Raw genomic sequence first — 24,638 nt, 5'->3', positions numbered from 1 at the left:
AGTGGTATGTGGTGGGTTTGCTCACGTGCCTGGATAATAAATTGACGGATAGGGCAATGTCCGGTCTTGTCCAGTTAGCGATATAAAGGAGGGAGCCTATGATAGACCTGTATAGCGTGTTATCTCCAAATTCGGGTGATTCATCATGCATGTTTTTTAGGAAGTCCGCCTGCATGGGTGAATCACATCCTTTGGCGTCTGCCATGTTGCACTTATGGAGTAACTCTTCTATTTTCTCTTTCTGAGACAGTTGGAAACCCTTTGGCGTCTGGTTGACTTGTACCCCCAGGTATCGGTTTATTCTCCCAAGGTACTTTAGGGTGAAATGCTCGCTCAGCCTGCTGGCGAAGGTGTTGCGGTTGGCTTCGTGTTTGCTGATGTATAGAATGTCATCCACGTAAACTAGGATGTATTCTGGTGAGTCCCCCTCTTTCCTGGTGAAGAAACAGTTGTCAGCTATGGTCGCCGTGAATCCCATAGACTTCAGGGCCTCTACCAGGCATTCGTACCATCGTTTGCCTGATTGTTTTAGTCCATACAGGCTCTTGTGAAGTAACCAGGTGTCCCCTCTGTTGGTTTCTTTGCTGTGGGGGGCTCTGATGTATATTTCTTTGTCTAGATTGGCGTGCAGGTAGGCGGTCTGCACGTCGAACTGGTGCACCTCCAGCCCTAGTAAGGATGCAATGACCAAGGCACTTTTGACGCTCTCTGTCCTTACGGTGGGCGAATAGGTGTCTGTGTAGTCCTCCGGAAACCTTTGAGCAAACCCCTGGGCAACTAATCTTGCCTTGTATAGGCTTTGGCCCCCCTCTAAGTTTTTGACTTTGAATATCCACCGGGTGCCTATTGTGTTCTTGCCCTCTGGGACTTTGGTGGGGGTGTATACCTCCAGCTTCCTCAGGCTGTCCAGTTCTTTGGCCATGGCTAACTCCCATTTTGCCCTCTCCCCCTGGGGTAGTCTCAGTACCTCTTCGTAGGAGTTTGGCGTAATGTGGTTTGTGTGCACGTGCATCACGTAATCATTCAACCTCTTTGGAAGCTGGTTTCTGGTTGACCTGACAGGCCTGGTCGCTGCCTGCTCAGTGTCATGCAGATATCTGGCCTCTCTTTGTGTCAGTGATTCGACACTTATCTTGGGATGATTCTCTTTCCATCCCTCAACCTTGATGCCTTGGAGGTCGGGCTTGGGCCTGCTCCCTTGTTGTCTATTTGCTGTCTCGTTTTTGGTTTGGGTTTGCTCGATGGGACTATCCTCCCGCTCGGTGGGTACCTCGTTTAGGTGCAACCTGGACCAGTTGGCTTGCTCATGGAATGCCGCTGTTCTGGAGACCACAAACCTATTATTATTGTCCACAAATCTGAAGCCTTTGGTTCCTGGCTCGTATCCCATAAACCTGAGCCTTCTGGACACCTTATCCCCTTTCCTGCGTAACTGCTTGGGTATGTGGACGTCAGCCGTTACGCCGAACACATGTAGGTGTGCTATCTGTGGCTTCTTGTTATACATGACCTCGTAGGGTGTTTTATTTATCACACTGGACCATGTTCTATTTAATGTATAGTTAGAGTAGACCAGGGCTTCAGACCAGAAGTGTTGGCCAATGCCCGCGTCCTCTAGGGCGCACCTGACCATCGTTTGTAGCGTGGAGTTCCGTCGTTCTGCGACCCCGTTCTGAAAGGCGGAAAACGGGGACGACGTAAAGTGAATCACGCCTTTGGACCTGAGCCAATGTGAGAAGTCCTTAGATAAAAACTCAGACCCTCTGTCGGTCATGATCTGTTTGATCTGTTTGTTGTTTTGGGTTTCTACCCTTTTATAAAACTCTTTGAATTTTTGGAAGGCTTCATCCTTTTTTCTTAAGGTGTAGACGAAGCCATATCGACTATGGTCATCCACTATGGTGAGGAAGTACCTTTTTTTGTAATTTATGGATGGTCTTAGGGGCCCTACCAGGTCCATGTGTACTAAGTCGAATATTTGTTTGGCGGCGCGTAACGACTTCTTGGGTCTGGGTTTTACTTTTAGTTTTGAACACTTGCACACCGAGCACTCGAGGTAGTTTTCACAGTTTTTTATTATGGCACCCTCGGTACAATTTGCCATTTTTTGTATCACGGGAAAACTGGCGTGTCCAAGCTTGCGATGCAGCAGATGGGCACAGTCGTCATGCATTGGTTTGCCTATAGAGGGTCTATTTTGTGTGTGTTTGTTGTGCTGTGTTTCTGGTGTCGTGTTATCGTCGTTATCTACCTCTCCCCCACCTATCTGTTCACCTTCAGACTTGCTTTGGTCAGTGTCTTCTGTGTTCTCTGAACTGGTGTTTATGCTGTGGGCGTAATCCTCATAGAAATTTATGTAGGGTAACCCTTGGTTAATGGTTACTCTCCCTATGTCCTTCCTGTTCTTGCTAACCTTCACATTCCCTTTTGTGAATATCATCTCAACCCCTGATTCCCTGCTGAGCTTTACTGCGGCCAGGATGTTGTGGGGTATTTCCGGGACTAGTAGTACCCCCTCTATTTTCCCTATGCCTGGTAACGTAATTGTCCCCTTGCCTGTTACTCTGACCTGGTTTTGATCAGCAACTTTGATAGAAAAATCCTCTCTCTTGAATGATGAGAGTAATTTCTGATTGTATGTGGTGTGGTTGGAAGCCCCCGAGTCTAGGAGCCAAGAGCTGGTGTCCGTGCCTTGGTGTGTAGTGTGTGTGTGCTCCCCTATCCCATATAGGGACCCTGTCCTGCTATCGCGTGAGCTGTCCCTGTTTCCCTTCCTATCCCTGGGGATGGGTGAGTCTCTACGCCTATACCTTTCATCGGATGTGTGTCTTTCTGTTTGCCTGTACTTATGTTCTGGCCTGCCTCTTTCCCTATAGTTCTTGGGGCAGTCCCTTTTGATGTGTCCCTTTGACCCGCAGATGTAGCACTCGGGTGTGTTGTGTTGCTTCTCTTGGAAGACTACCCTCTTCTCACTCTTGTGTTCTCTGGGAGGGCCGGGGCGGCTCCTCCTCAGATTGTCTTCTGCGATAAGCCTGTTGGATAGCCTCTCCACAGACAGCATCCCTAGGCTTACGGTGTCTAATTGTGTCAGGAAGTTATTCCATGAGTGGTCTAAAGAGTTGATTATCACACTCTTCATTATTTGGTCGGAAATAACTTCTCCCCTAAGGTGTAGCTCTGCCCTGGTACCGCTTAAGGACACTAGGTGCTCACTCATGGGGGTCCCTGGTCTAAGTCTGGCGGAAAAGAAGTCCTTGGAAATTTGTGTGGTGGTGGACACGCTCTCACTATAAAACAATCCAAACATTTTTCCTATAATTTCGGACACCGTGAGGTTATGGCCAATACAGTGGTAAATTGTGGGGGAAATACTGGCAATTAAAAGGTAGAATGCCCTATGGTGCATGCAATCCAGCTCTAAAGTCCATGGTTTCTCTGGGGGGTCATTAATAAAATGTGACATGTTTTCTTTCAGGAACACCACCTGGAGCTGCTGTGACCACTCTAGGATATTGCCCCCATCCATCCTCAACTTGGGAAAGTCAACAGGTAAGTTCCCAGCACTAGTAGTAAAATTACTTACTGCTGGCTGCTGTCCATGGTTCCTTATGTCTCTATAGCAGCAGTAGGGCATGGGAACGCTTGCCGGTAATTTAAAAGTCCCGCTTTGTAATTTTTTTCTTTTTTCTTCCTCTAGGCGGAAGAGCGCATGCGCGAAGTCCATTTCAGCTCCGCCGTCGCCGAGGAAGGACCTGTTCGTCGCGGCTCCGCTGTAGAGGCCTCTGCCGGTCGGGTAGGCCTCGGCCTCGGCCTTGGGGGTCCAGGTGTGTTCCGGAAGGTGTCGTTCGGCAGCTGCAGCTCCGGAATGAAGATCTCGGCGGCGCTGAGGATCCGGCGACGGTTGTAAGTAGCTGCCCCAATCCATGCGGTCCGGGGTGCGCGGCCTGGGCGATCGGGGGCTCGGTGTCCCTGGGGTGCGAAGGTGGGCTGGTGAATCGTCGCGGGCGTCGGTGGCTCTCGGGTGGGTGCTCCGCTGTCCCTCTCCTCGCCTTTCCTTCCGTTTTGGCCTCTCCGGCCTCTCCTTGGTGATTTTGAGGCCTGGGCCGAAGGCGGCGGCGAGGGTCTTCATGGCCCTATCCACTTGCCGCTCGCTGGGGGTGTACCAGGGGTCGGAGTCGGATTCGGTTCCCTCTCCCTGGTCACTTTCATCGTTGTTTATGGTCCGGCATTTTTCGCGCGCCGGCCATTTTGAATTCTGTATGTTGATTGGTTGGGGGTCGGCCATCTTGTCTGACCACGTGGACAAAGATGGCCGCCGTTTCAAATTTGGAGCGGGGCTTCGGGGCTCGGTGGCCGTTGGGGGTGCCCTTTTGGGCGATCCACTCACCGAGTCCAGCTCCTCAAGTTCGGAGTCCGAGCCCTCTTCGCTCCTTGCCACCTCGCGGTCGATTATGAAGCTCCGCAGGTCGGCAAGGAGGTTCTTGTCGCCGGCTCGTTCCTTCAGCAGCTGTAGGACGTCGAGTCGCAGCTTCTCTTCCTCTTGATCGTGGTGGTGGGCCCTTTTTCCTTTTCCGATCTCCCCCCTTTCTTCCGTCGCGGTGGTTTTGGGGGTAGTCGAGGCTCCTGCCTTTCCTGGCGAATCCGATGGGTTGCTTTCCCGTTGCTTCGGAGGTGTCGCCATTCTGCAGGTAGGTATGGGTCCTTGTTGTGTGGCTTGGGATCTTTGGGCCTTACCAACCATCCTCTGCTACCATTTTGTTACGAGGAATGGTGGATCAGGCCCAATAAAGAGACTTGAGTCATCAGATAAAATATATCTCCTTTTATTTGTAGGTTCATCACATCATCTCTGGAATACATCAGGAACAACTGGAACATGGAGTAGTGTGCCCACCTTTTATACCTGTGGGCGGGGATTCAGGTAAGGAGGGGTCTATGGGAGGAGCTGACCAGGTGGGAGTCTGGGTTAACCCCTGCACTACTGCGCTATAGCTAATCCCTGGCACGGGCAGAGCATTTATGCCTGACAAATCTGAAGTTAATTCTGAAGGAATTGCAATACAACTGGCCACAGGGTGGAGGATGGGAAGAATCAGTTATTCGCCACCTTGAATCATTTATAAAAATAATGAAGTTGGGATAAATAAGTCTAAAATATCACCTGTGGCTAGAAAGAAGATTGGGGTTGGAAAAAAAGAGTCATGGAATAGGTTATTTGTTAAGACAACAAAGATAACTGCTGAGTTTATCCCCTACTAGTTGAAATGGCCTTAATCCTCTCATAAAAGATAAGGAATGAAGAATTTACTGCTAAAGATAAATGTGGTTTTATTAACAGGGACAGGGAGAAATGTGGTTTTATTAAAAAGCTATTTTTACAAAAGCCTTCAGATGGTTTTACTAGAAGGCAAGTTGGATTCTCCTAACTGCCTGTTTTATTTAGTGATTCTGTTTATACTTCATGTGTTTCTTGCCACTTATTTTAACCCCACCATCACTCTGTAAGGTAAGATAACCTACACCTACAACAAACACTTTAATTCAAACATAATCAAAAACTTAAATCACTGCATCTTACTCATATAATACATAGGAACTACATATCAAAACAAAATGTTTTCCTTATATATTTTAAGGGAATACACAGTATATATTTTTTCTACTGCTGTAGAAAAAAGGTCGCAGGTTTATCCTTGGAAGCTAATATGTCATTGGTAGCTTTTATTCTACAGTTTACACTAATACACTGTTAAAGATATGGATAACTGCTCTTGATTACTAAGAAGAAGGTCCCCTCAGGCAATGCAAACCAGTGTAGAAATCATTACCTGACTAAGGGTGAGAGTCCTTTCTTCTCTGTAACAAAGAATACATTATCTCTAAGTAGCATGTGACTTTATGGTTAGGAAGACTTTCTACATAGACATATTTCTGGAATTTGTCATTGCTACCAAATTAAACAATTGTTTTAAAATTGCTCTACTTGTGAATTTTATTTATGGCATTAAGGAAATATAGGTGGTCCTCAATTTATAACCACCACTGGGACTGAAAAATGCATTGTTAAGCAATGATGCTGTGATGGTCATAAGTGAGGACAGGTTGTTAATTTTTTGTACTGAAATAACATTTGATAACTTGCATACATTTTGCAGGTTTGCATATAACTCTGCTTATTCTAATATTTGCATGATGAAGTATTACAGAAGACTGCAAAGGCCCATGCTTCAACAACATTCATTGTTCTGACAGCACCTGAGATATTTTTTCACCAATTTTTTCATATTTTTTCTATTTTACAATATCTTCATAAGCTTCAAGAATAATCTAAAGATTATAGTGTAGTATATCTAAAGATTTATACATAAAAGTACCAAAAGTAGCAATAGTTCAGTATACATGAAGAATAAAATAATAGCAGCAGCATAAAAAAAAACTATTACGTAGTGCTCCCAATTGTATTTTCACAATCTCAAGAATGACAGTACTGAAATTCTTAGAATGATGAAATATGTGTCAAAAATTAGTTTAATACTCGCACAGAACTGTGGTGCCATAGTTTTGGGTTGTTATCAATGTGAAATATAAAATGCTATCTACTAGGATACCATCCAAACATTTCATTAGCTTATTAACAAAATGGCTTCCTGAAAGGTACAGGAGAGAAAAAAGTACATTTTACAAATAGAAAAAAATAATTTAAGGCCTTTACTTTTACTCTGTAAACATAGCTGATGGCAGCTTGGTTCAAACAACAAATTTCCATCTGCCAGCTTTACTCAAGTGACAGGAAACACAACGATCTAAATTGATGATGGTAAATAAAATCAGGAACAAACAGAGCAAAGAATTTTACTCTTTGATGTACATAAAAACAGACATGCATAACATATTTTCAGAAATAAAGATGCTAGATTTTCTAGTTAATCTAATCACCTGAATGCTCCCTGTTCAGTAACACTTACATATGTTTGTTGGCCTAATTTTAAATTCAGAAGTAGATATCCTTTATGTCAGAAAAGAGAATAAACAGGGAACATACAGAAACATCTCTAAGAACAACAAAAAGATCATTCAGGTGTACTGTATAGGTACATATGATATACAGGAAGTCCTCAACTTTTAACAGTTCATTTAGTGACTGTTTGAAGTTACAACGGCACTGAAAAAAGTGACTAATGGCTGTTTTTCATACATGAGTATGGCAGCATCCCTATGGTCACATGACTTACATTAGGATGCTAGACAACTGACTCACATTTATGACGGTCGCAGTGCCCCGGGGTCCTGGGATTACCTTTCGCTTTGACAAGCAAAGTCAATGGGGAAACCTGATTCACTTAACAACCGTGTTACTAATTTAGCAACTGCAATGATTCAGTTAACAAACGGGCAAGAAAAGTCATTAAATGGGGCTAAACTCACTTAATAAATTTCTCACTTAGCAACATAAATTTTGAGCTCAATTATGGTCATAAATCAAGGATTACCTATATTACCACTGAGAACAAATAGAAAAAAGAAGAAATTATACCTTTTGGGTTTATTCTAATCTGATACAATGTAGACAAGGAAAACAGATGCTCTCTCAGTATTTTCCACTATTCAGTTACAACCCAGAAGGTCAAAATATTTGACTACCTATATGCAAATCCCCTTCCTCACACACACAAAGGTACAAAATAAATATCTAATTCCCAATTTTCCAAAAAGCTTAACAGTAAAAATATATTGGCATAGAAACATTCATCATCAATTTAAACTTCAAATAGAATAACTGCACAGTATAGAACTGAGAATTCTTAATCTGAGGATGGATGTTCATTCTCTGAGTTTATGGGTAGGTTTCTGAACTTTTCATTTTCGGGCTAGATAACATTGTGTGGTCAGTGGGTCTTGGGATGGGCACATCAGGTGAAGGTCATGTCTGGTGATGGGTCTGGTGTGGGTCGCATCAAGTGAGGATCTTGTGATGGTCAGGTGTTGGTCATTTCAGATTAGGATTTTATGATAAATCTTGCAATGGGGCTGTCACATCAGGTGAGGGTTCTTGGGAGGTGGTGCTGGTGGGGGGTTGCTTGGGTTGTTGGTTAAGGATTGGTGCTGTCTCTGGTTGGCTGTGCAGTTAGTTTGAATTCTGAGGGGTTCATAGGCTGGTTGTGGGTTGATGTGTCTGTTGATGGAATTGCTTGTGGAGTGCTAGTCTTCAATAAGTCGTGGCTGGTGGTAGCGTGACCAATGATTCTTGTATTGAATTGGTGCTCTTTGGTGTCTGGATGGGTACAGATAAGGGATTTGGGATCATAGCAATTGACTGCCAGCTGGTGTTCATGGATTCTGGTTTTCAATTGCATGAAGATGTTGCCTAGCCTGGTAGTGAAACATTCGCAAACCAACCCAGAAGCTCAGAGAACAAACCTCCACCCTCATCCTATACCTCAGCTACAGGTATTCGCCACTACAACAATTCTTAATCCTAACACTTTTATTATTAGATAACAAACTGGAGATAAAAAGTTCCCAACGTAATACTTGAACTGTGGGAATATATAGAATACCGAACATAAAGTAAATAGCACCTCTCAAGAAAAAGTCTCATTCCATGAAAATTCTGATATTGACTTACAAGTCCCAAACAGTTTTTCAGTAGATAATTATTAATCTCTATATAGTTTATGACAAACCCATATGTACTGTATTACTGCATTCAGAAATTAATTCATAAACAATAATTTCATATTCAGATTCTCATTCGTAAATAATAATTTCCAAGAACATAGTTAAATATGTTAAAATCTAGGTCCACCTTTCTTAGATTATTTCACAGATTTACAATAATTTGTGTAACATATTTGTGTATATCAGCTAGCCTTTATATGACTAAATGTCCTAAATATAAGAAATATTTACATTTAAAAAATGAAATGGTCACAAAAGCACCAGTACTAAAATGTTCTATAAATATGCTATACAATTCCACTTATTGTCACATATCCATTATATCTCTGTCATATCATAAAAATAATTTCAACATGGTTATTCAATTTTAGATGGTGCTGTATAAATTTACATATGTATTCCTTTGTTTGATGAAAAAGGTCTATACTGTGTTTCTTGTGATTTAAAAAAATCCTCAATTCATATTGAAGTAGTCAGTAAAATACTACCATATAGTGGCAGCATTTAGAATTGCTTCATTTCTTGTACTATTATTTTTGCTGAACAGAGTATTTGTCTGGTTAACAAATGTAAACAATTTTTAGTCCTTTCAACTAAAATTACAATTTCTATACCTCCTTTTTTGCCATAACATTTATTTTCATCTATTTTGTATCAATATTACACTTCATTTTCATCTCTAATTTTGACCAAATTCTATTTTCCCTTCTATTCTATATTAAACCCCTTCCCATTATCATCTAATTTTTATATCCATCATTAAATTAATTAATTATGTGGTGTTACAGTTATTTCTTATATTAATAATAAACCCACTTATTTTATAACATACATTTCTTTAACTAATACAATCCAACATTTTAATATAAATCAATTGATTATATAGATATCTTTTTCATTTATATATGAACCAGAAGAAAAAAAAACCTTAGTTGAATTTAAAAATATTCTATTATCTTCTAATCATGTAGCTTTCCCCTGTATTATTCCAAATCATCACTTAATCGTTTGTACACACAGCACTGTAAACCATTAAAAACATTTCAATTATTATTCAAATTATTTTTCAATTCATTTTCACCATCATATGATTTAACATTATTTCTTACTACAATTCACATTTCAATTCTAGTCATACACATCATACACATCTTTCATTTCTTTCCTTTTTTCCTTTTTATTTTTTCCTTTTCCTTTTCCCTTTTTTCCTTTTATGCCTTAAAATCCTGATCTCTCCTATTTTGCCCTATATTTCCCGTTGTTACCCCTCTCTTTTCTCTTTTTTTTATCTCACTATTTATCCCAGTATTATCATTTTGTATTTCAAAGTTCTGAACTCTTCTATTTTTCCCTATATTTCCTGTTATTTTCCACCCTTTTTCTCTCTTTTTTATCTTTTCACTGTAAATCCCAGTGTAATCATTTGTTCTTTATATTCCTTCTGTTCCATCCTCCCTTCCTTATTTGTCTCTTTCCATCCTCTTTATTTTTTTCATTGTTAATCCCAATGTAATCTCTAAAAACCTCCTTATTATTACTATCCACTTGTTCAGTTTCTTCATATTTAATCACATTGTCTTTATCTTCTTTACTTTCAGCCTCTATATCTTGCTTCTCCATTTTCATTTCCTTGTCCATTTGCGTATGCTCTATTTTAGCTTTTGTGTCCTGAGATTTTAATCCGTGTAACATTGTAGTTATTTCTCTTATTTCTTTTTTCCATGACAAGTACATTGATTTAATCATTTCTCTAATTTCCTGCGCCATTTTATTCTTTTTGAGTTAATATTATTCCGATTTTAAAAGTTCCGTTGTATTCCTTCCCCCCCACCCAAAGTCAAGCCACTTGCAGACAAAGAAATCCTCCCCAAAAGTTCTCACGGCTGTCATCTGTAAAGTTCACAATTTTCCAAAACAAAGACCAAGTTGCAATATTCCCTTTTACTCCTGAAGGTGTCTCTCTGCAGTCCACAATTTCCGATTGCCTAACAAATATCCATTTTGTTTCAATCTACATTAACATTCTTACTTAGCTTCTCTTTTCCTTTTTAGCTTTAAAAATATCAAATCAGTTTTATAGTCCAGTCCAAATTTAAACAGCTCTTCTCACTTCTTTATTCCTTTATTCCTTTTATTTATACAACACTTCTGTTATAGGGCTTATTGTCCATTCTCTTTTATTTTTCTTGAAATTCGAAAAGGAAAGGGAAAAAAAGGATCTATTTATTTCTTTCCAATCCTTTAACCAATCTTGGGGCAATTTCTCTCGTTATTTAAAATTTTCCAAATTACTTCCAAATAATTTTGTTCAAAAGTCAATTTTCCATCAGGTTTTTGACCGTTTAAGATTACGCTTCAAAATCTTCTTTCTTCCTCCCATGCTCATTAGCCACTGTTTTATCGCTAGAGGTCTTAAAGTTAATTTTTTTTCCTTATTGTTGTTTCAACCATGGGTTGGCTGTCACTCACCCAGCTTCAAAAAACTCCGTTCCATTCATCACTCCTGCTCAATGCTTAGTCCGGTTGCCCCAGCTTCGTAACAGCCGCAATGGCTGCCATCCCCTGCCGCCGAGTCATAGAGAGTTTCCTCTGACCTTCGAGAAACTTGCCTGTTCCTCTTGGTCTTCCGAGGTGCCTCTCCTTCTTCCCTGTCCCTACAGGACAGTTCTTGTCCGAAGACCCCTCGGCAGTGGTTTGTCAGTCCGGGTTTTCGCGGAGCTCATCAGAGCTTGCTAATTCTCTGACTGTCTTGCCGCAATGCTTCCGGCTGAATACTCTGATCAGCAAAAATACATTGTATGTTTGTGTGTGTGTTTGTGTAAAAAATTTCTTGTAATATTATCAACAAGTATATATTGTATTTTTCGCTCCATTAGATGCACCTGATCATAAGATGCACCAAGGTTTAGAGGAGAAAAACCAGACAAAAAAATTTCAAGCGGAGCTGAGAGGACCACAGATAGGTATCCTCTCATGTGCCAGCTCTGCCTACTAACTCTTTACTGCATTGCAGAAAAGAGACAGAAGATGTGGGCAATGACTAAGACAGAAGAGGCGGGGTTCAGCACTGTAAAAGGATCTTATGGCGGTAGCCCGGCTGCTATTCACCAAAGACACACAGACATTTCCACTCATTTTTTTGGGGGAAAATGCGTGTCTTATGGAGCGAAAAATAATTAAATGTACAATCCCTAATATCACAAAAATGCATCAAACACAGGTGTTCAATACAGTCCTCAACATATGATAGCAATCGAACCTGTCCATTACGGTCATACTATAGGTCAGGGGGATGTTAAATGAAACTGGATAAGTGTTAAGTGAAAGAGAAATCATACTGGCTCTAACTGAAGCATGGGTCATTAAATGCACATGGGGTACCTTAGAGATGACTACCTTGGATCTCCCACCCCACATTATACAATAAGAGCATAAATGTTTATCTACATTCTAACAAGTGTCAAAACACTAGCCAGACCAAGACCTTCTTAGTTTCTGAAAGGGGTATTATATGTCATCCAGTCATTTTAGCTTTCCATAAAGCAAACTCTGATCAATTGTCTGACAGCTATCTTGAAAGTGGCACAATTGTTACTTTTTCACTGCTAAAGACCACAAAGCATAATTTATATTTATAAAACTAAAAAGAGGTAAAAAAGAGGTGAAGAATCTAAAGGTATAGAATTCTCAACGAATAAGAAATATATGTTAGCTTGGGAAAATCTCTCAAGAGCACTGAGAATGTCAACAATATCTACTATAACGAAAACTGGGAAAAAACCAGCTGTAATCACTAGTGTAATCACTAGTGGCATCACCATTACAACAAAAAACGTTGGATAGCATGGTGGGAAAAGAGAAGGAGAAAGAGAAACCAGAATTGACTTTGAATGCCATGCAAATGCCATGCAATCATTTTCAATGATTCAGGAAACATTATTAAAAACACAGGAAAAAATAGCAGAGATCCATGAAGAAATGAGAATACCCCATACAGAGACTAAAAACGAAATTGGAGAAGTGAGGGAGGATATTAAAAACATGAACGATAAAATTGGAGATATTAACAATCTATATCAGAAAATGAACAAAGAATTAGACAAGCAGAAACAAAAATAGAATTAGTAGAGACAAAAGTAGAGGCAATAGATCAGAAAAACTCCCAACTAAACAAAGAACTGTCTGACTCATTAGCAATCCTTGAGATGGAGAAAGCCTCATTTTTCCTCCGATTCCAAAATATACCAGAAGAAAAAGATGAGGACCTGGGTGAAAAAATGTCAGAGATAATGGCTGAAATTATACAAAAAGATAAATTGGAAATAAAAGGACTTTTGGACGAAACTTATCGTGTACACACAAATTATATAAAAAAACACAGATTGGCAAGAGAAGTACACGTTAGATTCTCAAAAAGACTAATTAGAGACGAGGTATACAGAGAATCTAGAGAAGGGATGTTGACATATAAAGGAAAATAAATTACAGTATTAAAACAAATACCCAGAAGAATCAGGAATCAGCGCCAACAATACCAGTTTCTAACGAATCAACTGAACAGATATAAAATACCCTTTAGATGGCTAACTCCGGAAGGCATCCTGGCCACGTGGGAAGACAAAAAGTACAAAATAGACACATTAGAAAAAGCAAAGGAATTCTACACCGCACACTTTAACCAGGAAGAAGAACAGGAAAGTAAAGAAGAAACAGACAGTAGAAGCCAAAGAAGAGCAAATAGAGGCGGTGCGAGAGAAGGAAGTAAGGAGTACTCAAGATAAAGAAAGGGAGGAAAGAGAAGGCGCAAGAACAAAATCTTGGATGGAAACTAGACATACTAAAAAACAACTACATTAGATAATGGAAGAGGTAATGAAACTTTTTTCTGTAAATATAAATGGTTTGAATGCACCAAAGAAAAGATCCCAGACATTTATAAAATTACGAAAATTAGAAGCAGATGTGATTTGCCTCCAGGAGGTACATATTAAAAAAGGACACCAGTAACTTTTAGAAAATTCAAAATTGGAGAAACTATATGTATCCCTGTCCCAAATAAAGAAAAGAGGAGTAGCGGTGTACGTCAAGGATAGGATTTATTCGAAATTAATATATGCAGACGAGGATGGTAGAACGGTGATGGTCGAGTTAGTATTGGAAAAAAGGAAAATACTATTAGTAGTAATTTATGCCCCTAATCAAAACCAACAGGAATTTTTTAAGGGTTTACATAATAAAATGGTAGAATTGGACTATGAAGATATCTGTTTAATTGGGAACTATAATGTGATAGCAGATGTGAAAAAAGATTACAAAACAAATAAAAAGAATAAGGAAAAAAAAAGAAATACTTCCAAAAGAATTTTTTAATATGGCCAGGGAAATAAATTTGAGAGATGTTTGGAGGGAAACCCATGAAGATCAGAACCAGTTCACCTATTACTCTCATCCCCATCAATCCTGGTCCAGGATTGACATGGCCTGGATGACTGCAAATATTAGAAATGGGGTTGATAAAATAGAGATAGAAGCAAATCAATGGGCAGACCATAATCCAACTCTTGTAAACTGGAAAAGAGAAAAAACATTTAGGAGATGGACGATGAATCAAAGAATTTGTAAACAAAAAGAATTTAAACATATGTTAGAAAAGGAATTAAAATTATTCTTTAAAATAAATAAAAAAGAAGATACTTCTCTACAGAATACTTGGGATATGGTAAAAGCATATATAAGGGGCCTGACTATTGGATATATAGGAAAAAAAATAAAGAAAGGAAACAACATCTAGATAAACTACAGGAGGAACTTAAAAATATAGAATATAAACTTCAACAATATCCCCATAATAAAAAAATAAAAGAAGAATGGAAGTTTAGCTAAACGCTAAAAGAATTAGCGCAGAAAATAAAAATGGCCAAACAAAATTACTTTGAGTTGGTGAACAAACCAGGTAGATGGCTGGCCTACAGACTGAAAAAAGACAGAGACAAAAGAATGATATATCAGTTTAAAGATGAAAATGGGGAAATCCACTATAGTATGAAAGTGAAAAAAGAAATTATTCGGACATTTTATGCAAATTTGTATAGACAAGAAGAAATAGAAGAATAAAAGATAAAACAATATATAAAAAGGTCAGACACACCTGTAATTACAGATGAACAAAGAGAAATGTTAAACAGGCCAGTAACCGAGATGGAATTAGATGATGCATTGAAAAAGCAAAAAAATAACAAAACACCAGGCCCAGATGGCCTTCCGGTGGAATTATATAAAATGGTACAAGAAACAATAGGAGAGACCATGCTGGAGTTATACAACGAAGCGCTAGAAAAGACAAAAATTCCTCTATCCTGGTTGGAAGCAATAATTACAATTATACCTAAAGACGACACTCACCACCAATTAATTCAAAACTATAGACCAATATCTCTATTGAATACGGATTATTAAGTATTTGCAATAATTATGGCAGAAAGAATAAAAAAGTACTAAATGATTACATTCACCGGGACCAAAATGGATTTCTGCCGAGCCGTCAAATCAAGAACAATATGAGAATAATAATAAATGCACTCGAGTACTATGAAGCACATCCAGAGAAACAAGCTTCGCTGATTTTCCTCGATGCCCAAAAAGCATTCGACAACTTAAACTGGAAATTTTTAAAAGGGCAATTAGAGACTATGCAATTTGGATCAAACCTTGAAAAAATTATAGGACAAATATACACAAAGCAAATAGCAAAAGTAATACTAAATGACAACATTACAGATCAATTCGATATAACAAAAGGGGTTAGGCAGGGCTGTCCACTTTCTCCACTATTGTATATCTTAACATTGGAGATTTTGCTAAAAAAAATCAGAGAAGATCAAGAAATTAAGGGGTTAAAAATAAGAAGAGAGGAATACAAGGTTCAGGCTTTTGCCAATGACCTTGTATTTATAACTGAAGAGCCATTGGAAGTAGCGCCAAAACTGTTTAAGAAAATGGCCGGTTTAAAAATAAATTGAAATTAATTGAAATTAATAGTTAAAAATCTACGGATATTTCCAATGTTGGGACAATGGTACGTTTGGTTGAACAACAGACGCCCAAAAGTCAAGTATAACCAGGATTATGTTTAATATATGTTAAATCTGACTGAAGCCTACATACCGTAGAAAGTGTAAATATCATGTAAAGTTCCTGTCGCGATCATTTGTTTGACTATTTCTTTTTTTTTGATGTATTGTTTTAAATAAATAAATTTTTTTTTAAAAAAAATAGTTAAAAATCTTACAAAAATTCAGGAGACAGAATTGGAGAACAGTATACAAATCCAACAACGAAGAAAATAAAATATTTAGGGATCTGGCTGTCACCAAGAACTTCGTCAATAAAAGAAAATAACTATGACTAATTAATAACACAGATAAAAAAAGATTTGGATAATTGGAAAAACCTACAAATATCATTACTGGGAAGAATCTCCACTATTAAAATGAATGTCTTACCAAAGCTGCTGTATCTGTTTCAGGTTGTCCCAATAAAATTAGAGAAAAACTTCTTTGAAACTTTAAATAAGATGACTTCTAAATTCATTTGGCAGGGGAAACGCCCACGAATAAAACTTAAACTACTTCAGGACACTAAGGAGAGGGGAGGAACAGCACTCCCAGATTGGGAATTTTATTATCACGCGGCGGCGCTAGTATGGGTCAAAGACTGGATGGAACTGAAAAACAGCAGAATACTAACAATTGAAGGGCATGACCTACAAGTGGGCTGGCACTCCTTTCTAAGGGATGAAAAATATAAAACCCATATCTATTTTAAAAGACATACAATTAGGAATCCATTACTATTAATCTGTTTTAAAATTAAAAAGCAATAGTATACAAAAATACCGATCTGGCTCTCACCATCAGAAGCGATAAGACACCCAAATTTAACAGAACCTAAAAATATAATTAGATACAAAGACTTAATTGACCATCAAGGGAAACTGAAAACTAAACAACAATTGGAAGCAGATCTAAATAGAGAAATTGATTGGTGGTCCTTCTCACAGATTCAATCCAAACATAAGGAATATATAAAAACATATGAAATTTACAAAGAAAAACAAGAACTAGACAAAATTATATTAGACTCACAAAAGAAATTGATTAGTAAAATCTATAAATTTTTGTTGAGGTAGAAGATGGAGGAGGAAACAGTTAAGAATACAATGATTAAATGGATGCAAAATTTTACCTATGCAATACATTTGGAGAAATGGGAAGAGCTTTGGCAATTGAATAGGAAAGTAACATTAGCGGTGGCATATAAGGAAAATCAGCTGAAGATGTTTTATAGGTGGCATATGTCGCCCACAAGACTGGCTAAAATTCATCCCAAAAACAGTTCTCTATGTTGGAAATGTAAAAACTCACAAGGTACTTTTTATCATCTATGGTGGACGTGCCCGGCGGCAAAGAAATTTTGGTCCAATATCAAGAAATGGCTGGAACAAATTACTAATCTCCAAATAGATAAGAAGCCAGAAACCTTTTTGTTGGGAATATTTACAAAAACATACCCTAAAGATATTAAATATTTGTTGATACATATTCTAACTGCAGCGCGGATAACCTATGCCAAAAATTGGAAACAGGAAAAGACCCCAACAAAAGAAGTAGTAATTGATAAAATTATCCAATGTGCTGAAATGGATAGGTTAACAAAAGAGCTTAAGGAAAAAGAAGAGACAGAGTACTATAAAATATGGGATAAATGGTATCAATAGTATAACGTCACTATTTAAGAAATACAATTAGAAGAAAGATAGAATAGAAATGTAAATATATATACAACTAACTCCACATGGGTGCCTTCCGCCGTGCCCTTAAAACCTTCCTTTTCCAACAAGCCGGGCTGGCCTAATTCTTTTTAAGTGTTTTTAATTGTTTTGTTTATTGTTTTAATTAATGGGGCCAAATTTATATATATTTTTTAACTGTATTTTAATATTTGTATTTGATGTTTTTATTTGGCTGTTCACCGCCCTGAGTCCTCAGGGAGAAGGGCGGTATACAAATTCAAAAATAAAATAAAATAAATAAATAAATAAATAAATTTATAGAGGGAATTTTAAAGAGAAAGATATAATCTCATTATGTATTGTATATATTAATAAGGGGGGAATTTTTAGGGGATGAAAATGAGGGGGGGGAGAAATGGAAAAAAAAATTATTAGAGTAAGATTAAGGGGAATAACTACAACTGTATTAATTGGAAAACTAATACGAAACAAATGCTTCAAAAGTTTAACTTACTTATACGTTGTTTGTTGTGTAAATGTTTTTATATGTGTTTTATATGTGTTTTATATGTGTTTTAATAAAGTTTATATTTTTAAAATTAAAAAAAAAAGACCACAAAGCAGCTTCTTAAAAACATATAGAACTTTTCCTTTTTTAAAAAAAATGCAATTATTTGTCTTTATTTAATTAAATGGAATAGAAAAAGAAACTAATGTAAAACCTTCTCTCTCTTTCTCTCTCACCTTCAAACATCCACATCTGCCTATTCAGGTACTTAGGAAGGGCTTGATAAGTGGATAAAAATGCCACATTCAATCTGAACATCTGTCTGTGCAACAAATTTGTAATGAAACATGGTCATCCTTCATTAAAATTATCCATGCATATCTTCAATAACTGAGAGGATGGTAGAACTTGGCCAAACAGTCTTTAGAAATGGCCAATTTATATAGGTAACACTGGTAATTTTTATCATCTTTATGGTATCTAGTTAAAATATTTACATCCTCCTTTCCTTTAAATAGCCAAGCAGCAGATCTAGGATCATTAGATGGATGCCTATAAATGAGCTAATAATCAATATATTTACATGCACATATACACCATATGTAATTGAAGTTGGTATAATACATTTGTTGTCACCCTTTTAGCAGGGAAAAATATTATTGGCCAGAACTGTTCTCATACACAAAAAATAATATGTTGCTCAGAAGAATCAAATCTATTATCACTGTTGACTATTATTTAGCAAATTGTGGAAAACCTCATACCTTCCTAAATTTTTCCATTTGCTTGTAAAGATCAGGATCCAGTTCTTGAGAAACATCTTTCATCCATAACAGAGCTCCTCGGTATTCAGTCCGACATTGTTCCATTCGGTTGACTGTCAACCATGTATCAGAAATAGCTCTGTATCTAAATGTCTCCACTTCTTGGTACAGTCTGCACAAAGGAGTGCGTAATGCTAGTCTATAGCAAAAAGATATACATGTGGGTTTAGGGAAGCTGTCTCAGAATGATTTTTTTGAGGTTGACTACCAAGCTCGTAAAATATGAGAACTATATATTTAATATAAGAAACATATTCAAGGTAATTAAAACAGCTGTAGATCTTCAAGTCTCATTTCAAAACACAGTATAGAAAATAGAATTTTCACAATAAAAACACAACCACACAACTACTTCCAATGCTTTCAGGGTTGCTGCCTTGAATTAAGTACATTTAATCATAACACACTAATTATAAAGGATTTAAAAGTATATTAAGAGTTTCTGATTGTTCAATCTCAGAATTCTTAAAAATTGACCTTGACAGGTAAACTGCCAAATACAACACACATCTTTCTTTCATTCTTTATTTGCAATGAATAAAATGTCATCTTTAAAGTATTTTGGCTTTATAGTGAATATATTATGGGTTTTCTCTAAACAATGTAAATCAAATATAAGTAGTGTTGATTAAGTGACTTATGACTACAATTGAGTCCAAAATTTCTGTTGCTAAGCAAAACATGCGTTAAGTGAGTTTTACCCGATTTTTTACCTTACTTGCTACATTTGTTAAGTAAATCACTGCATTTGTTAAGTTAGTAACACATTGTTAAGTGAATCTTGCTTACCCACCGACTTTGCTTATTAGAATGTCAGAAAAGGTGACCAGATGATCCAGGGACACGGCAACTGTCATAAATATGAGTAAATTGCCAAGCATCTGAATTTTGATCATGTGACCATGGAGATGCTAAAATAGTCATAAGCGTGAAAAATGGTCATATGCCACTTTTTTCAATGCTATTGTAAGTTTGCATGGTCACCAAATGAATTGTTGTAAGTCGAGGACTACCTGTATTTATAAACAGTGGATTTTGCCTAATATTGGTAGTTTTAAAGCATTTCAATTCAAGTATTAACAGAAATATCAAACTGGTTTGAGCTTTTTGTGCTATAAGAATATTTTTGTAATCATTTTATTAATATTTTTTAAATATGTAATTTTTAATAAATTTTATTAACCATCTCTATCATTTCATTAATCATTAATGAAAAAAAACAGGTTTTTTTAACTTGAACCTTTCTTTCACTAGGACAGAAAATGGGAAATCCTGAAATCCTGCCTTTGCCATGAACCCAGGTGGGTAATTTTGGGCCAGTCACTCTACCTCAGCCCGCTAACCTCACAGGGTTGTTGTTGTGGGGGAAAAAGGAGGAAGGTGTGTTGGATACATTATCTTGAGATATTTGTAAAAATAATAAAGGCAGGATACAAATAAATACCGTATCACTGTATTAATTACAGTATAGCGACATACCTACCTAGACCAAAATTGAGATTGATTTCCAATTAAATAATAGATGGATATTAAATATAGTATTTAGGATAGCAGTGAACATATCATTGAATTAACATAGTAGGTTAATGATAACAGAGAAGGGACCTTAGAGCTCTTCTAATTCAATTCCCCCCTCAAGCAGGAAACCCTATATCATTTCAGACAAATGGGTATCTGATCTCTTCTTAAAAACCTCCAGTGACAGAGCACAACTTCTGAAGCCAAGCTATTCCACTTGTTAATTGTTCTCACTGTCAGGAAATTTCTTCTCAGTTCTAGGTTGCTTCTCTCTTTGATATAGTTTTCATCCCTTGCTTCTTGTTTGCCTTCTGATACTTTGGAAAATAGGTTGAACCCCATCTTCTTTTGGCAGCTCTGGAATACTGGAACACTGTTATCATGTCACCCCTAGTTCTTCTTTTCACTAGACTACACATACCAATTCCTGCAATTGTTCTTCATATATTTTAGTCTCCAACGTCCTAGCCATCTTTGTTGTTCTTCTCTGCACTCTTTCCAGAGTCTCAACATCTTTTTTATATTGTGATGACCAAAACTATATGCAGTATTCCAAGTGTGGTCTTACAAAGTGGCAATAACACTTCACATAATCTTGATTCTGTCTCTCTGTTAATGTAGTTTAGGATTGCATTGACTTTTTTGGTGACTGCAGAACACTGCTGGCTCATATTTAAGTGATTGTTCTCTAGGCCCAAGTATTTTTCTCACTGTTATTAATATTGAGCCAAGTTTTACCTATTCTGTACCTGTACATTTGGTTTTCCTTGCCAAGGTGTAAAACTTTACTTTTCTCTCTGTTGAATTTCATTTCATTAGATACGGCCTAGTATTCAATCTGTTGAGATCCTTCTGAATTTTTGAGCCTTATCTTCTGGAGTGTTGCGCAATTCCTGTCAGCTTGGTGTTGTCTGCAAATTTGATGAGTTTCCCTTCTATTTCCTAATTTAAATAAAGATATTGAAGAGTACTGGGCCTAAAACAGAACTTTGGGTACCCTACTGCTTACTTCCCTCCATGTAGATATATTTCCATTAAGGACTATATGTTAAATATGGTTTGTCAGCCAATTATGAATCCATTGGGTGGTGCTGCTTTCTATCCCACATTTTTTTAACTTACCAAGAAGTAGATTGTGGTCTTCTTTGTCAAATGCCTTACTGAAATCCGAGTATAGTATGTCCACAGTATTTTGCTAGTCAATCTGTTTTTGACAAACCCACGTTGGCTTCTTGTTATAACTTTGCTTGCTTTTAAGTATTTGCAGATCTGTTGCTTGATTAACTTTTCCAGGATCTGCCCAGACATTGATATTGGGCTGATTGGTCTGTAATTTTCTGGATCTGTTTTTTTCTCCTTTTTTGAAGATGGGAATCACATCATCTCTTTTCCAGTCGTCTAGTAGTTCCCTAGTGCTACAGGATCTTTGAAAGATATAATTCAATAGTTGTGAGATCAGGTCTGCCGTTCCTTCAAAATTCTGGGATCTAATCCATCTGGTCCTACTGATTTGAACTATCTAGAGTGGACTGGTGTTCTCTTACCATTTTCTTGCCTATTTTAATTTGTATTCCTAATCTTTTATGATTCTGTTTTTTGTAGGCTGGGCTATTTTTTATTTTTGCATGAAGACAGATGCAAAGAATGAATTAAAGAGCTCTGCTTTCTCCCTGTTGCACGTCACTTCTTTGCCACCTTCTCCCATTAATGGAACAATTGTTTCCTTGATGTTTTTCTTGTTTTTTACATGTTGAAAGAAACCTTTAAAATTATTTTTGACATTTGCTGCAAGTCTTAATTCAATCTCACTCTTAGCTTTCCTGACTTCATCCTTGCAGATTTGTGCTATATGCTGGTATTCTGTTTTAGTTATGTGTCCTCTTTCCATTTTTTATACTTATCCTTTTTACCTTACAGTTTATTAGAGGATTCTTTATGCAACTATGGTTTCTTCTTGGATTTCTTATTTTTCTTTTTCAGTGGTATTGTGATGGATGTGGCTTTTATAATCATACTTTTCAAAGTTTCTCAAGCTTCTTGGGTTGTTTTCCCCTTTAAGATTTTCACTCATTTTCATCCTACTTGGGTTTGCTGAAATCAGCTCTTTTAAAATTTGATTATATCACTTTATAATGTCTTGGTAAGGCCACACTTGGAATACTGCAATCAGTTTTGGTCGCCACGATGTAAAAAAGATGTGGAGACTCTGGAAAGAGTGCAGAGAACAGCAACAAAGATGATTAGGGGACTGGAGGCTAAAACATATGAACAACAGTTGCAGGAACTGGGTATGTCTAGTTTCATGAAAAGAAGGACTGGGGAGACATGATAGTGGTGTTCCAATATCTGAGGGGCTGCCACAAAGAAGAGGAAGTCAAGCTATTCTCCAAAGCACCTGAGGGCAGGACAAGAAGCAATGGGTGGAAACTAATCAAGGAGAGAAGCAACTTACAATTAAGGAGAAATTTTCTGACAGTTAGAACAATTAATCAGTGGAACAACTTGCCTCCAGAAGTTTTGAATGCTCCAACACTGGATGTTTTTAAGAAGAGGCCATTTGTCTGACCATTTGTCTGAAGTGGTTTAGGGTTTCCTGCCTAAGCAGGGGGTTGGACTAGAAGACCTCCAAAGTCCCTTCCAACTCTGTTATTCTATGATTCTATGATAAACTGTAAACAGTTGTCTAGATAAGAGAAAATTTATCCTTATCTCTATCCAGAATTATTTCCATATCTAAATATCCAGATTAAGAAAATTTAGCATCTTTATTTCATGGATTTATGAAATTGTAATGCCATTTAGCCTCTTAAGAGATATGGAGTTAAAATTTAAAAAAGAATTAAAGGAAAGGATATGAATATAAGGACAATGCAAATAACAGAAAAATCAAAAGAGAAAACTAAAGCAGAAATACAAAGAAGAATTTTGTTATAAAGTGATAAGTCACTTCCTATTTCTTTTAAAATGGATTGCTAAAAAACAAAGAATAGAAAGCAGAGTTAATGGTCTGTTTCATACATGAAATATAAATAATAAAGAAGCCCATCTGGCTAAGCATACCTTTGTTGAGAAGAAAAACAGAGTGCCTTTCCGGTAGCTTGCATCATCTTGCCTGCTCTTGTTTTATCCTGAGAACCCTGAGATCGGAGAAATTTTCCCAATTCATTTTCTTCCTGAGATAGAACTAAAGAAGATGAAAAACTAAAGTGATTAGATATAATGTGATTTATTTCCAACTTTTTTTAGAAAAAAAAGTTGCAAGAAATGCTCTTCACATACAATACCTCTACAATTCCTAATTAACTTTCATGTGTTTTCTGTACTTATGAAAAAGTCAGATTTATCAACCTTACTCCCATTTCCCCACTCTTGGCGTAAAAATTATATTGATATTGTTCTTATAAGAATAAGAATAGCTAAATGACTTTTATCTAGAAGATGTAACAGCAGAACTATTTGTTTTAGGTGGAACAAACATATAAACCAGATAAAGTAGATGACTATGGCCTGGCCACAATGCTTAGAATTTCCTTTGATTGTTTCAGTATCCTTTTCAGCTTCTTGAGCCATGGTGAAGTGACAGTTCCTTATTTATACTGTGATATATTGAGTATGCTTATTTTTAAAACCTGGGTTCATGGTTTCAGTGCCAATTTAAAATCTTGGTAAATATTGAAGATTCAGTACTTTCTTCAGTTATTATTAATGACTGCATGTATATGTGGGAGCATAATTAACTAAAGACAATATGGAACATTTTTACTGGACGTACATAGAATTTACACTAAACTGAAAAGCGAGTTATACCTGAGGATACTTACAACAAATCCTTTTTTGATAATGTTCAATTGCTTTAAGTAAATCCATACAAGTTCTTTGAATTGAATGGAACAGCTAAAAATAAATATAAAATGCAAACTAAGTAAAATATTCTTTGAAAGAGCAGAGACAAACAAGAAATTTTCCTTAATGCCGCATTTAAACAAGCACTTTTCAAACATCGTTGGCTTTCCTTGTATTATGACTATGAAATAGTATTTTGCACTAATGGAATAAAAACAAATAGATCTTAGATAAACATTATAGCATGTAAGATAGTATAATCAAACCATGTGCATTTAGGCTCATTTTATTTACTAGGACAATGAAAAAAGTTGTTTTAACTATATCCTCTTTTGAAAGCATTTATTTCCTGCAGCAGAGATTAAAATTTTAAATCAACAAACATCCATTAAGTTATATTTTAATTCACAGGATAGCAAAATTTCAAGGACAGGTAAATAAAGCCATATTTTAACACAAACTACACCAAAGGGCT

The 24,638-nt window shown here is 37.0% G+C and overlaps 1 protein-coding gene across 12 annotated transcripts in view; it reads right to left on the bottom strand.

Moving 5' to 3' along the window:
• Nucleotides 1-24,638, bottom strand: part of ICA1 (islet cell autoantigen 1) — a 100,749-nt gene that overhangs the window by 62,099 nt on the left and 14,012 nt on the right. For all 12 annotated transcript variants that reach the window (XM_034401988.3, XM_034401991.3, XM_034401992.3 and 9 more), the window contains exons 5-7: nucleotides 24,142-24,214; nucleotides 23,381-23,504; nucleotides 18,743-18,941 (exon numbers count right to left, since the gene is read on the bottom strand). In XM_034401988.3, coding sequence (XP_034257879.1) covers nucleotides 18,743-18,941; nucleotides 23,381-23,504; nucleotides 24,142-24,214 — 396 coding nt within the window. The remainder of the gene's footprint in view (nucleotides 1-18,742; nucleotides 18,942-23,380; nucleotides 23,505-24,141; nucleotides 24,215-24,638) is intronic.

Source organism: Pantherophis guttatus, chromosome 4 (genome assembly GCF_059756535.1).
Source record: "Pantherophis guttatus breed Tessera chromosome 4, ASM5975653v1, whole genome shotgun sequence".
NCBI lineage: Eukaryota > Metazoa > Chordata > Lepidosauria > Squamata > Colubridae > Pantherophis > Pantherophis guttatus.
This window is presented reverse-complemented; position numbering and strand designations above follow the sequence as displayed.